The 17,695-nt window shown below is 40.8% G+C and overlaps 1 protein-coding gene across 3 annotated transcripts in view; it reads right to left on the bottom strand.

The window, feature by feature from the left end:
• The window catches only part of SMOC1 (SPARC related modular calcium binding 1), a 62,490-nt gene extending 45,463 nt beyond the window's left edge, over positions 1-17,027 (bottom strand). Inside the window, exon 1 of one of the 3 annotated variants that reach the window (XM_087921718.1) lies at positions 16,641-17,027. In XM_087921718.1, the coding sequence (XP_087777844.1) occupies positions 16,641-16,748 (108 nt within the window). In that variant the 5' untranslated portion in view covers positions 16,749-17,027. Of the gene's footprint in view, positions 1-4,790; positions 5,019-16,640 lie in introns of those variants that run through there. The other 2 variants (XM_026704760.2, XM_087921719.1) reach the window with 2 other exon arrangements.
• Positions 17,028-17,695: the final 668 nt, after the last annotated feature.

Below are 17,695 nucleotides of genomic sequence, written 5' to 3'. Positions count from 1 at the left end.
ATATAGAATATGTAGTATAGCAGGATGTGAGCTATTGTTTCAATGGTCCCTTGTCCACAGAGATATGAGTCAGCTTATATGGTATTTTTTGTATCAGCCCTCCAAAACTGCTGTGGATAAAGCATTGCAAAACACTAAGGTTAATTCTCTTTGGATTTTTAGAATGTACTTCTGTCCATATCCCACAAAGAAGATACATGTAATACATTAATACACTCAGGGTATGTGATCTTCAGTAAGAGTTAGATTTGAATTTTTTTCCAAATAAATTTTAACTAATGCTTTAGAGACCATGAAACTAGATCTAGTTTCCAATTTCCTTTGATTACTATTCTGCATATTTTTGCATATACCACAAAAGTATTTACATTGTGTAAAGGGCATGCATACATAGCTTGAATAATACTTTTTCCAGCTTATGAAGAAAAATGAATAAAATAAACTTACAGGTACATAAATATATTTGCAGCAACTGTTCTCTATGTCACTGAATAACAGAGGTAGAAGCTATGGTCAATGTAATGCTCCAATCTTGAATCTATTTATTTAAAACAATTAGATAACCACCCATCTTATACCAAAGATATGATACAATTTAGATAATTCCCCTTATACCTCAGGGGAAGGAAGCTCCCAGTCAAGAATTTAAACTATATCAATAATACAACATAAAAACCATATTAAAACTATTGAAACCATGAATATGAACATCAATATCACATTTCTTCATGATGATCGATATGAGATTAAAGAATTGCTTCTTTTCCAGTATCCACATCTTCTCTTTTTCTTTTACATTGCAAAGCTCTCTCTTTAAAAACAAAAAACATTTGCCATGTTTTCACATTTCCAATTGTTAACTTGCAGCTGGTGGCCCTCCTGTTCTGTTCCCTCATGACTTGAGGGGAACTGTTAATGTTGACCGGCAGGAACCACAGCCACAGCCAGTGATGTAGTACTGCCTCTGAAATGCTCTTCCTGGGGATGTTTTGTTTGGTTCTATCATCTTTTCAGCAAAGGGTGAAGACATTTTTATTAGTTCTAACTTTTACTGTGATTAATGGTTTCAGTCTAGCTAGGGGGAGGAGTTTTCCCACTTTTTGCTGGGACTATGAACATTTCTGCTCACTCACCAGCTTTCAAACTTCAAGAAGAATTTTGATGCCGCCCCTTAAGGAGGCTCCCTGTTGTCATCCCTGCAACATTCAGCGCTCCCCCACTGAGTCAACCACTGTTCCCTATACCTGATCAATGAGCAAGCAGAAAAACTGGTTTCTAGTTAGCTTTCTGCCTACCTCCTTCTAATGAGGTGTTTCTGGTAGCAAAGGGGGAAAGGGGCCATGTCATTACACAAGGAATAGGAAACTGGGGGTGCAACACTCTACTCATCATTTGGAAAATGGCTCTCTCAATTCCAATGTTAAAGCTACACAGCTGCTCCCACTGGATTTGTTTCCTAGTGCTGGGGCAAGACTAGAAGTTAACTGGAGCAGTTTCAGAAGCCCCCAAACCCTACAGAGATGCAACAGTTCAGAACTAATGCCAGCTCAGCAAATATGCCTTGTGGATAAGACCCTGTGCAAATACTATTGTCAATTTTTGAAGTGTCTCTACAGAGATTCTTCTTTTTCTTCTGATACTTATAGTCTCCCTAAGACTTTGAGCCTTGTAGCAGCGAATTTCCAAAAAATTGTTTCAGAATATTCAATAATATTTTGTCTGTTAACAGTTATTTTTTTTGAGTTGAAGCCTATATTTTTGGGACCAAAGTTCAGAAAACTGGCCCAGTTTAGAAGGCAATGGGATTTACTTGAATCCAGGGACCGGGAGATGAAGAGCTAAATATTAAAAATGCATGAGATCTATCTCAAGTTAGAGTAGGATTTAGGAGGCCATATGTCTTCTGCCACTTGAAGAAATATTTTTGAAAGGCTGCATAGTTTTGCTCACTGAGCTATACCCACACTAATCACTGCCTATTTAAACTCACAGAAAGGTAACAGTGCTGCACATGTTTTACATTTTGCAAGGGAGACCACCAACAGAATATTTATTGTTTTGTAGAGAAGACAAAAATTGGATCTGACTGCTTGTGGTCACTGCAGCTGAATACTTTCTGGAGAAAAGAATAATAAAATCTATGTCTTATAACAATCCTAAGGCTCAAAGAACAGTGATGTGATGCAATATCAAGTAATCCAGTTTCTCATTTGGAAACTTATAATTTAAAAACAGAGGCAAATAGTTACAAGGATGTGGGAGGGGAAAAACTACAAGACAGACACAATTCAAAAATGTTTATTCTCTCATCAGACAACACAGATTACTCAACCATCCCCAACTTAATGTTCACATTCTCAATACTTCCCTCTCACAAGAGAATTCAATGCTAGTACAGTCTACCAGACATATTGCATTTTGATGCCCTAAACAAAGTTAAATTGCTTCCTAATTTCATAATTCTATGAGCTCTGTCCCTGCCACTTAATGTTTTTGTGGCATCAATCATTTAACCTGGGTTTCAAAGGTCAGTGTATCTGTAATTGTAATCTTTCTTTCCAAAGAATAGCTGCAGGACAATATTGAATATATTCTAAAAAGACCTTCTCTCCAGTCATAAATATTGCATTATTTCAGCAACTGCCCAAAGCAACAGACACAATTATCCACCATTTGCACTTATTTCAACACAGTGATTATCTCTGTATTAACTTAAATCTGAACTTTTATAAAATGCTATCATTTCGGGATAAAGGGGGAATAGAAAACTGTCACCAGGTAGTTCCCAAAGAGGGTTTGTTAATATTAGTTTCAAGTAACATCCGCTTAATACAGAGAAAAATATTTCTGCTAAATCCCAATTTGCTTCTGCCTAGCTGAAATATGCCTCTCACATATTCATTTGGGGCAACACAAATAGCCAATGAAGCTTCACAGGAAAATATCTGTGCTTGTGATATTACCTAGTTTAATGGAAACCAAATATATGTGTTTCAAAATAAACTTCTATTGACAGATTAAGTTTAAAAGGAAAATGGCTATACATACATGAGCAGTTGCTGGGTTTCCTTTAGAATTATATAATAAGTACCTTCGATACAGACTGTTGATCTTCAATACAATCTGTTGAATTAGACCAGGGGTGTCAAACTTGCGCTGACACGTCATGTGACATATCGCAACTTTTTCCCCCTTCGCTAAACCTGGGGTGAAGGTGGCCCGTGTGTGACACATCCGGCCCACGAGTTTGACACCCCTGAATTAGACTAACTCAAAATTAAATGCAGTTTTTAAAAGGAATCATCATTAACATCAAGTAATTACATCTGGCCTGGAAAATTTCACAGAACTGAAAGTCAAACAATGGATTAAAAAGGAAACAGAACACATATTTTTAAATGATGGACCAGTTTTACAAAAACAAATACATTTGAAAGGTGTTATATACCTGAAAAGGCATTTTTCCCCAAACAACTCCAAATGAAAAGTTGAAAGCTTACAAATTCCCCTTTCCCTAGTCCTCAGCTAGTTTCACAAGTTACCACAGCTTTTTGATAAAAATAAGATCATTTTTTAAAAAAGAGTTCCTGGAGTTCATTGTCTAAACAAATAAACAAACAAAGTCTAATTAAATGCATAACTGGGAGTTTAAAAGCCAAGTGATGTGTCCCTATATAATCAAGAGAGGGTTCAGAAACTCTGATAATGTGCCTTTAATTTACACTGTTAGGAAAAGTATCTCAAGACACAATCTTCCTTTCTTTTTTGCATAAGCAGTTTAAACTAGAACCAAGAATGTCCCTTTTACAATATTACAGAATTACATGGTTCCTTGTGAGAGAAAAGATGAGATAGTTTATAAAAGGCAAAAATAGAATATGGAGGCAAACTGTGAAGTACAAACTGTCTGGAAAGAGATACAGAAATGCTTGCAAATAGGAAAAATGTATTTGCTTTGAGTAACTTAGGAGAATCATGAGCTCACTATATTCAGTGTTCACAAATATACTGTAAGTTAATTCCTGACTTCAGATATTTTCCTTTTATGCCATATTATTTCTAATTCATTAGACTGAATTCACATATCGAACTAGTCCATGATTTCTTTACTAAACTATTTGTAATTTTAGTAAAAAGTGTGAGCCCAGACATGGAATTCAAATAAGAGGTCAAAAAATACTAAGAGGTAGAATTCTAAAATAGGTCAAGAAAAACATAGTTATATACCTAAACCTTTAAGGCTGTCTTATAAATAAGAAGCTTCACAATCTGTTGAGGCAAATTAAGCATGGGAATTCTCCCTAGAGAACAACAATGTAAACATTACATCATTATAATACTGTACTTCTGTTGGAGCCATACCCATCAAAAAACAAAATCCTGCCTGAATGCTTCATATGCTTCTCGTTGGCTGTTCTTCAATTATTCTTGTTTAGAACTACGGTCCACAAACAGGAAAAAGTATGTTTATTTGGTAAGCCAAGACAAAAACATTCCTCTCAAGTGGGAACAAGAATCTAGTTAAGAAGTTTCAATTTAGGACAATCTCATCCAAATTTTAGGACAATTCCAATGCCATTTTACAAATATACACATTGTTTTCTGTTTCTCAAATATGATTACAGCAATGAGAAAATTGCTATGCTATGCATAGTAGCTCAAAGTCTACAGGCCAGAATACATGGAAAAACTCATTTCAGTATAGCTCATGTTTATACTGACAGAATATATGTGCTTTGCTTTTGTTTGAAATAATACGTAAATTCTTAAGTAGAATGAGCGTTACTTACTGTAGTCATGGGTGAGCCTCATCATTTCACAGATGTCTTGCTGACTATATATATTTCTAAACGTGCATAGTTGGTGGCAAAACAGAGTGTCTTGTTGAAAACAAGCATAATTTGGCAATTTGGCAGATCGAATCTCATCAGGCTCAAGGTTGACTCATCCTTCTGAGGTGGGTAAAATGAGGACCCAAATTGTTGGGGGCAGTATGCTGATTCTGTAAAACCACTTAGAGAGGGCTGTAAAGCATTTTAAAGCGGTATATAAATCTAAGTGCATCTGGCACCTTCCAAAGAGACAGAAGAGTGGGTGGGGTGTGTGTGTCTGAGCTGAGGGGCCTTGGGGCAACTGCCGCTGGGAGAAGCAGAGGCAGAAAGGGGGCTTTGCTCTCCTTGGGGGGCAGTCCCCTTTGGTTGACACTCCAGGGGCTTCTCAGCAGGCATCTTTCTACAGAAGGACTGCCGCTCTTGGTGATTAATTTGGGGAGGGGAGGAGGGAGAAAGTGGGAGCTCCTTTCAGATCCTGGGTGGAGGATTGAGAGGCTCAGATCTGAAGCCGAGGAAAAGCTGGGGGGGGGGACTTTTCCAGCGTCACCTGGAGACAGCAAGGAAAGGTGTCCCTGGGGGCACTTCGCTCGCTTTAGCACTTCGCTGCCAAACCCAGCCACAGCCAGTGATTATTTGGGGGTGAAGAGGGAAAGCATCTCTCGCATTACCAGGGGAGGAAAGGAGACGAAACAAAACTCACTCTTTCACTGAGACCTACAAAACGCCAATCCACCGTGTTCCAGGAGTTCTTCAAAATCATCAAACGCTCCCACTTGCAGTCCCCGTACCTCCCGGCTCAGGTCCCTGAGATGCAGGGCTCCCACACACGGCGGCGGCGGTGGCGGCAACGACAGTCCCCTCCCCCAGCGCCCGCTGTCAGCTCTCCCCATTAGTTTTCTAGCTTTGAATTGCTCCTGGCTCTCTCTCCCCCCCGCCCAAGCACCACTTCCTTCTCTGGGTAGGGCGATTCTTAACTAACCGAGCATGGTAAGGCAACTTAGGACGCTACCGCTGCGGCGGCTTTGCCTGCGTTTCCGAGGCTTCGATGTTGGGAGAGGCAGCAAGCGCTGGAAAAGGGGAGAGAGTTGTGGCACGGCTCCGTCTCCCTTGCCTTGCCTTGCCTGCACGTGGGCGGGGGGGAAGGAAAGAGAGAGAGCCGGGGGCAATTCAAAGCTAGAGAAATAATAGGGAAGAGCTGACAGCGGGCACTGAGGGAGGGAACTGTCGTCGCCGCCGCCGCTGCCGCCGGGTGTTGGAGCTGGTTGGCGCGTGCATCTCAGGGGCCTGGATCCGGAGTCCCTCAGAGAGCCGGGAGGCCCAGATGAATTGCTTTGGGGAGCCATTTCTTCTGCGGCCTACCAAAAATTTTCCGCAGGCCACCCGTTGGCGACCGCTGCTTTAAATCAAATCAGTGCTTAGAAAACTGGACTCTTGCCAAGGTGGCATTAATTTTTTTAAAAAGGGGATTTAGCGGTGATTGAGAGAATTACAGATAGAAAGTTTTAACATTTGTCAAAATAAAAATCAATAAAAGTAACCAATGTTATGTAAGAAAACACAAACCTGACTGAAGGAAAATCGCCATAGATCTTGCTAAAATCAATCCTGCTTCACTGTTAGAAGGTCTTGAGGGTGTCAACAGGCGGGTGGACGAAAGTAGGCCTGTCACCACTCCAAACTTGGATTTTCAAAAAGCCTTTGACAAGTTCGTAACCAAAGGCTCTTTAAGAAATGTAACTATCATGTGATAAGAGAGCCTGCAATTCTTTGGGATGCTAAGTAATTAAAAAAGGAAAAGCAATGAGGACAAATAAATTAAAAATGTTCCCACAGGAAAGAAGGAAAAAAATGAAGCCCATAACAATCTGTTCTGAAACTGATGGTTTTTAACTTGTTCATAAATGTTTTTAACTTATGAGAAAGTAGTGGGCTGACCACACTGTTGGATAAAACCAGTCTACAGACAAAACTATTACTGTGAAGAACTCCAAAAGAATTTCTGTAACCTGGATGACTAGTCAACCAAATGGCAAGTGAAGTTCCATTATTTGTATGAAATTCATGCGAAAGTGTAAAGCTCTGTTTGTGACAAACCACGTAGATTGCCCCTGCTGGTACTATTTGTTACTGAGGAGTAGAATATGAAACACACAGAAGTCGTCAACAATTATCACAAATACTGAAGCCAGAAGAACTCCAAACTGCAACAGGAAATGATCTATCTCTAGTTATCATTTGTTTGCAGAAAGTAAAGCTAAATGCTTTGTTATTCCAAACAGTACAAAGCAGTTGTCCACATTAAAGCTAGGACTTTCTAGTATTCTCACCTTAATAAATCTTATATTAAATAAAATGAATAAGCAATTATTGTATACAGAAGTCTTAAATCGAATGAACACACTAAGCTTCTCTTTTGCCAAGAATAAATGAAAGGGCTTTCAAAAATCATTCTAATCTGGTTGTAAATGCAGATACTTTGTTATGCAGTAGGAGTTAAAACTTCTATAAAGCTTGATTTATCACTCTAAAGGAGTTAGCATTTTTATTACTGTCACTATCAGTAAAGTACCTTGTGTTCCTTGGTGAAAAATATGGAAAGGACAAAAAAGAGATTTCCCAGAACCAACCTATCTAATGAGGGCGCTACAATGCAGTAAAAAAAAATTATGGTATCACATCACACTTTATTATGGGAGCTGCTTTCCTTGATATCTTTATACTTAGAAAGGATTTACGATATAAGCTATAAAACAGGTCAAAACAACCACATATTCTGTTAAGCGGCAAACAGACAATGATCAAAGATAAAACATCTACCAAAATATAATCTTATATAAACCAGGTTCAGACCTAGCCCTAGGCCATTTATGGATTACATTAAAATTCTGACTTGTACAGCGGGACATATTGTCACCGTTCCAGCAAATCTCCATTCCAGCCAATAACTCCAGGACAGACATCTCTCAAGAATTCCTTTTATTTGGATAGTAACTGGCACAACTTGTCAGGGCCCCTGGTGGAGACTAACTCTGAGGGAGAGGAGGAACAGCTGACAAGGGAGTGGAAGTGTGGCTCCAGACGTTGTGGAGGAGGCTGGGGAAAGGCAGAGGCCGGCTGAGCAGTCAGAGGAGGACCCAGGCCCATCCCCTATCCATCCTAAGGCACGCAGGGAGGAGAGGATGAGGAAGAGACGTGATCTACTTGGGAGGAGAGGGCCTTGATCCTCTTCATGGGCTACAGGTGACAACTGAATAAGAGTTTGGACCTGCGTACTGGCAAATGCTGGAAACAAATTGTCTAAATATCTCTCTAGTTTATAGTTACTCTCTGAGTTTGGTGTGCTTCCCAGTGTGTGTTATCTGTGGACATCTTCCACCCCTTATCTTGCCTGGTTTGTGTTGTTTTCCTTCTTTGTGTGGGGGTTGTTTTTGTCTTCCGTCAAAGCTATTCGGAGCTTGGAAGCAAAGTGAAGGAATAAAAGGGGCTTCACCTGTTTTCTGTGACTGTGTTTGTTTTGTATCCCACCCTGGGTCATCACACAACTGTGGAATCCCGAATCTGAAAGTTCCAGGCTTCCTTGCAATAGGTAAAAACTACAAATCCATTTCCTACACCAGGGGTCTTCAAACTTGACAGCTTTAAGACTTGTGGACTTCAACTCCCAGAATTCCTCCTCCAGTCATGTTAGCTCAGGAATTCTGGGAGTTGAAGTCCACAAGTCTTAAACTTGCCAAGTTTAAAGACCCTTGCCCTACATCCATCACCACATCACATGGCCCAATCACCATCCGTCCCAAAGAAAGACTTCCTTTTACTATATGCAACACGACCTGACCTTGAATCAGAAAAAGAATTTTATTATGTCTAACTAAATATACCCCATTGAATTCCCCCCACCCCTTTCCCAGGCTCAATTGTGGCAGTGTGGGAGCATCGGATTTCAATATGGCTGACACATAATTAAGCAAAGATGAAATTATCATGAGAAACAAGGACAAGCCCAATGAAGAATATACTACACATAGTCCTTGGCTTACAATCATTCGTTTAGTGGCTGTTCAAAATTACAATGACAATGAAAAAAGTGACTTGTGACCTTTTATGGCTTTTGCAGCATCCCAGTGATCACATCACAAATTTGGATGCTTGGCACCTGGTATGTATTTTGTAGGGTTGCAATGTCTCAAGTCATGTGATCATCTTTTATGACCTGATAAGCAAAGTCAGTAGGGAAGCCAGATTCACTTAACCATGTTATTAATTGCAGTGATTCACTTAACTATGGCAAGAAAGTTCGTAAAATGGGGGGGAAACTCACTTAGCAATTGTTTTGCTTAGCAACATAAATCTGGGGCTCAATTGTGGTCATAAGTTGAGGACTATCTGTATATCTGAGAAGAAATTATCAAAACATCTCTCAGTGATGGCTGCCTTTGTGACTCCGGCATGAAGGCAACCATCAAACTGCAAACTGTTGCCTGGGCTCTTCTTTATTGTGCCCCCTTGGGATGTAAGGAATTTGTACAGCCATTATTTCTAAGGTTCCCTGAGAGAAATGATTGGTTCTATGTGACTTGTTGCCTTGCAGATATGTCCAAAGGTAACTAAAGCAGTTGCAAAGTTTTCTATATCTCTAATGAGATGAGATGCCCAATTCTGCCTTTGTAACTTTATCAACAATGTTGTTCATTTATACTTTGATCATCTGGTGGATTTTACTGCATTGCATTTCAACCAGGGATGGGATTCTACCAGTTCACACCTATTCACTAGAACCGGTTGTTAACAGTCTAAGCAGTTATGACAACCGGTTGTTAGAAGAAATTACTGGCCTAATCCTGTAAGGAAGGCAGGAAGGAAACATTCTGGTGTTGCTTACAGAAACTGCCTCTCCGTTAACCCTTATTACATTCTTGGCAGGACTAAACTTCCTGTCTCAGGAACATCTCTGGAGTTTTTCCCCCTCCTTTGCTGGTACTTTGCCTGTGTGGAGTGACCATTTAAAGTTACAATGGCACTGAAAAAAGTGACTTATGACCATTTTTCACACTTACAACTGTTGCAGCATTCAAAAACTTGAATCCCACCTGATTTCAACTGTATTTATTGGTTGACCAATGGCTGCAATAAATTTGCTGTTGTGAAGAATGTTCTGTCCTCTAGATGTTGCTGAACACAATCATCAATCACAGCCAAATGGTCAAGAATATACAAATTTCTCTTCAAGGAATGAGCAATTGGTTGTAAACATATGACATTGGTTCTGAGGTCTTGAAACAAATTCAGAGAAATCCAAAACAAAAATTACATCATTCCTACAAGATCAGAGCACTCTCTTAAAAGGGCAATTCCACCAACCAATGCATTCAGGCAAGACAATTCAGAACAAAGTGAAGAAAATACCCAAACAATACTTAAAGAACCAGACATGGATTGATAAGATAATTACTCATCCCTATGAAGCAATCTACTCACTCAGGATATATGTTTGTGGAGCTCAATATGACACAAGAAACCCCAACTCTTATCCCCAAATTTTAGAAAGCAGAGGAAATACAGGCTGTGCTGCTATTTGAATCAGATAATGTGGCCTGAGTAATAGCACATTCATGGCATACTCAAAGTCTGTATGGAAGAAGTAACAGGGCTATTTTCAGTGAAGAACATTATTCCAGTTGTTGAATTGCTTGTGCCCATTTTCTATGTATAGTATTTGAATGGATCCAAACATAATCAGACAACAAGGTTTTCCTATACTCTAGTGGGATTTTTTTTTCCCCGTTGGCCTTTCCTGCATTCTAATATCTTTAGAAATTATGCTCAAATTATCTTTAAAGTTTTCATGTGGGAAAAACAAAAAGAATAGCCTGTCTGATATAGTGAGTAAACCAAATTGGGGTACAAAAAGGATGAATTCAAGTGGGATTAATTATATCAGGTTTTCGTTTTGCCCTGTTGATTGACATAAAGCTGGAGTTCTTTGCATTCTTCTCTGCAGAAACTGTTAAAATTATCAGAGAGTGAAACATCTGGCTTTCCTGTCTGGTGACTCTGCCTAATTCAGCACCATTCTTGTGTCACCATTCATTCTTATCATACTCATTCAACACATTCAACAGTTTGATGTTAAGAAAAGCTGTCCGCTTTCAAACAGTTTGCACCATTTTAATATGTTGCTGCTGCTGCATAGTTTCTTTAAAACTCAGAGTAATCAATGTGAAATGGTTTATACAAGTATTTGGCTTTTGGGTAAACTATGTGCTTGTCTAATAAATAAAAAGATTCCTGGCAACATCAATGATGTTGTCCACCCTAAGAGACTCCCAGAATAGATCTGTTTTAGACAAACTCCCTATTTCATTGATAGCATCTATGGTGACTCCCCCTTGGTGCTACAAACTCATCCTTAGTGCCCCCCACCCAGGAGTGGGATTCAAATTTCTTAACAACCGGTTCTATGGCTGTGGCCTAATTTGTGAGTGTGGCTTGGTGGTCATGTGACTGGCAAACCAAATACAAGTGGTCCTCGCTTAATGTTTGGTCGTTTAGCAAGTGTTCTGATTTATGACTGACCTCCCCACAGCTACTTGACCTGTTTTTGGAATTTTGATAGCCATACACACACATACAAACTCCCTTCTAACCCTGCTGGAGCAGGTGGTTGGATTAGATATCTCATTCTCTTTCTTTCTTTCTTTCTTTCTTTCTTTCTTTCTTTCTTTCTTTCTTTCTTTCTTTCTTTCTTTCTTTCTTTCTTTCTTTCTTTCTGTCCCTTCCTTCCATCCCCTCCTTTCTTTGTCTATCCCTTTTCTTCCTTTCTCTCTCCCTTTTTCTTTCTTTCCCTTTTCTTTCTTTTCTTTCTTGTCTCTTCCTTCTCTCTCTCTTTCTCTGTCTTCTCTTTCCCTCTTTATCCCTTCCCTTCCTCCTTCACTCTCTTCTCCTAAGCTAGGAGACCCACCTGAAACTCTCTCTCTCTCTCCAACAAGATAGTCACCCAGCATCGTCGCTCATGACAAGTCTCCTGGAGTCCCAGGGACTGAGCGCAATTGTCCATTCACGCCTGGTCCCACGTTGCCTGGAAAGGCCGGCAGGCAAACTTCCATCCCTCCTTCCTCTTTTGGGGAAAGGGCTGGGAACCTCAAGCGAGGCTGCAGCCTCGCCCACTGCAGGAGCTGCAGGAGAAGTGAGCTGCAGGAAAGGTGAACCAGCCCACCCTGACTGGCTCACCTTTCCCTCTGCCACCAGTCACGGGAGGAAGGTAAGTTTGTAGGCAGTCGGGAAAGGTGTGCCACTCAGGGCAGACCTGTCACTACTCGGCTCCCCACCAGCCTGTATCTCGTCAGCTGCTGGGGCTCGTGGGTCGCGGCTGCTGAGGGGTAGTGCGGGAGGCAATCAGGAAGCACAAGGCTTACACCGCCTGCATCGCTCCTCTGCCAGCTGCCTCTCCGAGCATTTTAGCCAAGTGTAGGCCACCGCTATGCAAGCTCCATGGGTGGAAGATCCACTCTCATGAGGCTTGACTCGCAGCATTCTCACAGCGGCAGCCCACATTCAGCCAAAGTGCACAGGCTGGCGGGCAGCAGAGGAAAGGACGGCAGGCAAGGGGTGATGCGGGAAGCATAACATCGTGCCCCCTGGTCGCCCCCCACCCCTAGCATGCAAGGCCTAGCAACTGCGGAGAATCCAGAAGGGACCCAAGGGGCAACAGGTCAGCCCTGGCTCGCCTTCCTCTCGGCCACCAGCAAGCCAGGCAAGTGGGGTGGGGTGGGGTGGAGCTGAATTGCTCCCTGCAAGGAGCCCACCTCCAGCACTCCTCTGCCACCCCCTTGCCTCTTATTGTCCCCCTAAGTCATCCCACTGCCCCCCAGGGAGCGGTACTGCCCACTTTGGGAACCACTGGTATAATTTCTCCTCTTACTAGAAATACCCATTTTCCCTTTGTTTCTTCTTGCAGAACACTGAGGAGGGAACAATGGAATATTTGTGGGGTGTCCTTTGGGTGACAGCACTAGGAATCACCTAGCTGGAGTGCCACAATCTTAATATGTTAACTTGAACGAAAGGTACACAATAGCAATAGCACTTAGACTTATATACCACTTCACAGTGCTTAACAGCCCTCCCTAAGCGGTTTACAAAGTCAGAATATTGCCCCCAACAATCTGGGTCCTCATTTTACCAATCTTGGAAGTATGGAAAGCTGAGTCAACCTTGAGCCTGATGAGATTCAAACTACCAAACTGCAGTCAGATGGCAGTCAGCAGAAGTAATGACTATTCTAATCACTGTGTCACCATGGCTCATAACCTGAAAGTCCAAAGTTACATGCACATTCCAAAGCCATAGATTCAGTGTTTAGTGCTCCTCCAAATTTAAGCAGTAATAACTGAAATTCATTTTATGCAAATTAAAATTTTACTTTATTCCAACCCATTACATTCTGTTTACTCTGCTTGGTTATTTAAACATGGCTTTGATGTACCAACAGCAACTGGAAAAGATTATGCACATCTGCATTAGACAACCTCATCTTCTGTAATGAACCCGAAGTTCTTACTATGATTACTCTAATTTGATTGGATATAAAAGAGGTATCAAGATTCCCAATCCAGCCTGGATTTTCAGTGAAGTGGTTTAATTCAGTTCAAAAGGAAGCTTGAGCAGTTTAATAGAGAAAGTGACTTGACACTCAAGTCCTTGAGGTCCCCTTTCATTGCCCTTCTTTGACCCACCCAACTCAAACATCTTAGAAGAATGGGTTTGTAATTCCCCACTCCCATAAGGTAAAGGTAGGGTGGAAGGTCAAAGAGACCCCTTCTGACTGGGTGTACCTACATTTGTATTAGTCCTCCGCCCCCTTCCTGGTAATTGTATCTGAACCCATTCTTATTTTCAACAACTTACAGAAAACAATGTTTTGCAGAACCCTGGAAAAATATGTTGGTGCCATTAGATTGAACAATGCATGGTATTGCTTCAGTTTTACTTTTTACAATGGATCTTTTATTTTTTCTTTGTATATTTTTTATTGCAGCAGAGTTCAAATTCAGTAAAAGAATATGTATTTTAAAAGAACATTTTCTCAAAGTCCCTCCCCCTTATACTGTACACACAGACATACCTGTGCCTTTTTTCAGCATTTAATGGGGCAGTAGGATCCGAAAATATCTGATTCATCCTAAAGTTGGATTTTAACATCTAATAATTCAAATATTTTTGTTTTATTTAGATTTAGAACAGAAAAAAGTGCTGCTTTTTTTGATTAAGTAGAGAGTCTGAAGATACAACACACAATTTTTCATCAGCGTGTTCATTAATTAGGGAGTCAATTTTTTTTTTTCCTTCTCAGACAGTTCATATCCATGGAAAACAATAAGTAATGTTATATTTTTGGCATTTTGGAATACTTTCGCAATTTCTAATTCAATTGCAAATACTAATGTTCCACAAATCCAGATTTCCAAGCCTAAGCTATGGCAATTCTGCTAACTTTCTGTGCTCCATTGCCCTCTTCTCTATTATAAAAAAAAAACAACTGGAAGCAATTTCTTAAGAAGGTGTAGTAGTTTAGCAAAGAAGATATTGGCCTAACCTTTTTATCGCCATAAAAAGGGCTACAATGAATTATTCAAATAGTGTTTTGTTATGCAGATAGAAGCATAAAGCATTGCATCAGGAGAATACTGACATTTTTTTTTGGCAGAACCTAATCAGCAGGATAAAGGGCATAGGATAGGATGAGCCCTTTTCACTTCAAATGTGCTAACAAACTAATGGGAGAAAAACAAAACCACCATACTTTTCAAACAAATCACTTGGGAAGGAATTGGAGACAGAATGTATGAGTTAAACATCATTAAATGCAGAGTTTTACACTGAAGAGGAAACAAGTAAGTGTTTTAAAGGACATAGATCTTCCTCAACAAAGATGGAAGGAAAATATTTGGCTGTGACCCAGCTAAGAAAAGACATATTAAAATGCTATCTGAAAAGGGTTTGTTGAAGCCATGTGGCAAGAAGATGACAAATCAGCATCTGCCTTTCAATGACCCAAGAATTTCTTGAAATAGCTTTTATTTTTATTTATTTTTTTAAAAAGGATATAGCGCAGGGAGCAATTAGAGAGACTTGTAAAAGTCAAGTACGTGAAAAGCTGTACTTGGTTTTGACAGACAAGCTTGTGCAGTTTATATATAGGCCAACATCCATAAGTTTTACTTCTCAGATCAACTGTTCCCAATTAAGCCCTTCAGATCCCACCGTTTGGGATCCAAGCATAGATTCTATACATGCTGTCAAGTGTTGAAAGGCAGCTGCCATTATCTTCCTTAATAGCATGACTTAAATTGGTATGCAGTAAACTTTAGGTAATACATCCTTTGTGCAGACTTAAATAGAAACCCCAAAATTTCTGCTGCCTTTGGAATTCTTGACTCTAAGGATTTATGGCATGCTCTAGATTCAATCTGCCACATTTTAACTATTGCTACACATCTGGTCATAAAAGGGGCTAAAAGGTACAGCTAAACAGGATACTTTTTCCTTCCTCCTTAGAACACATCAAACATTCTTACAATGACAGATGTTTCTGTGGCCTTCTAGCTTTCCTTCGGTGATGCTGACCACAATGCATTGCCACTGGATTCTTTAAATCTCTGCCTGCCTTCTCAGTAGCAACTTCAGCTCATGAAAACTCTACAAACCTGGATTAGACATTAGAATTAACACATAAATGCATATCCAGTGGTGGAGTTAAATAAGTAGAAAGCACTTTTATCAGCTTTAGTTCTAAAGTATATTTTAAGGGGCAGGCAGGCAAAAAGGACTGAAACTTAATATAATCCGGCCAATTCTATCCATTACAGAAGTGTTGCCCAAAATCAGGAGAAAAAAAAACGAGTCTGGAAGCACCTTATCAGACTAACACATTTTATTAAAAGGCACAAGCCTTGTGAACTACAAGCTCACTTCATTGCATGCTATTCTATCCAAGTTTCTTTAAAATAAATTCCATTTAGTTCAAATTTTGCTTTAAAGTATCCACGGGCTGTTAGCTATAAAACTAAATTACACTGCTCTAAAAAAAAACTTTCTGGGAGAGAAGCATTTAAATTTAATTTAGCCAATCCTTCTATCATAAATTAAAACAGACTTCTATCCATCAAGCCTGAATCTAAAGCATCACAGTGATTGGGGAAAAGGTTAATTTTTAAACTAACATTTATTCAATCTTCATTTGGAAAATAAAACAAAGTCCTAGTGATTTGTTTAGACTGCATGGTAATTCTTTGTTCCATGCAAATTTAACAAGAGAATGCTAAATTTTAACCCAAACATATGTTCATTTTTAACAGATCTTTGGTCCCTCAAATTTATCCCTGGGATTCAAACCGCAATATTAAAAACCAGGGCTGAAAAACCCTCCAAGACACCACATTTTCCCTTCCTATAATGAGTCTCCAACTTGCTCTGCAAGAACCGCTTTTCTTAACGGTAAAAAGCCATCTTTCAAACACCGGGGCTCCGAGGAGGACGTCTAGTTTGAAAGAAAACAAAATGTGTGAATTATTTCTCCATTAGAACTAAGTACGTATTTACATGGAGAGGAAGGGGGTTTCTTTTATAAGTTTCTTAAAAGGCTTTTAAAAAAGAGAGAGCTTCCAAGCGCCTCTTTAAACAGCAGAACGCCTGTCAAGAAGGGAGTAAAACCAGATTCAAGGGTTAGTACGAAGATAGTTAAACCAGGAAAGTGTTTGAAGCACTCTCCTCCCGTACCAAAAGAGGGGGACAAGAGGGGGTTACACTCACCCGGGGGCCCGTAGTTCTGTGGAGCTGGACCTGCGAGAGAAGCAGCAGCAACCGCAGCAACAACGAAAGCAAGCGAGCAGTCAGCAAGCCCCCGCCTCTGGCAGGCATGGTCCCTCGGGGAACAGGAAGGAATATCGCCGCCTCGAGACAATCCGTTGCGGGGAAGGCAGCGGATCGAGGTGTTAATTCTGAGGGTCTCCGACTTGCTGCTGCCTTCCTTTAAAAATAATACCTTTTTTTTTTTAAGAGGCTACTGTCCGGAGAAACCCGGGCGTCGGCGACTTTATCCCCCTTGCCACACCGTCTGTAGGCAGATGAGAGCGAGGGCGATCTACTGCCCTCCGGCCGCAACAGGTTAAACGCCTCAGCCTGAGCCATTGGGAGGCAGGGTTCCCATTATAAACCCCACAGCCGGGACAGGGCGGGGCCAATTTAGGCCAAGCCCGGGTGACTGACAGGCCGAGGGAACTTTCCCAGCCTCTCTGGATTGATTGATTTATTTTACTTCTGAGAGCTTGGTCCTTTTCTCTCCTCACTGCCCGCGCTTCCGATGGCCCCTCTCATAAAGAGGTGCCCTTCCAAGAAAGCCTCAAGAACGTGTTTTTTGTTTTGTTTTGTTTTGGCTGAGCAGCGCCTGGTTTTCCCCCTCCCTCCCCCCAAGTTTTACCCTAAATACTTACTTACTCAGTTCTCTGCTTTTTTTTTTTTACGCCAGGCTGAGCTGCAGACTAATCTTGCACGTGCTGATTTCCCTAGGCTAAAGTAGGACTGGTGGAAGCCACCTTCTCCACAAATACAAACCACAACCGGGCAAGAGACTGTGAACCGAGATCTAGGCTACTGGTTGCCCACTCCTCTTGCAGCAGGGATGGGCAATCGGTAGCCTGTTGCAACAAATTCTAAACGTTTTGAGAAAAAGTGTTCTGTTCTGCTCTGGAAGCATATTAGGAGAAAGAGGGAAGGAGGTGGGGAGATGGAGAAGAGAGGAATGGACCTGCCTCACATAGTTTGGTCCTTGCTGATTACTGGTTTTAGTGTTTTTTCCACCAGTCACT

Source organism: Pseudonaja textilis, chromosome 1 (genome assembly GCF_049901715.1).
Source record: "Pseudonaja textilis isolate UNSWEBS1 chromosome 1, rPseTex1.2, whole genome shotgun sequence".
Classification (NCBI taxonomy): Eukaryota; Metazoa; Chordata; class Lepidosauria; order Squamata; family Elapidae; genus Pseudonaja; species Pseudonaja textilis.
This window is presented reverse-complemented; position numbering and strand designations above follow the sequence as displayed.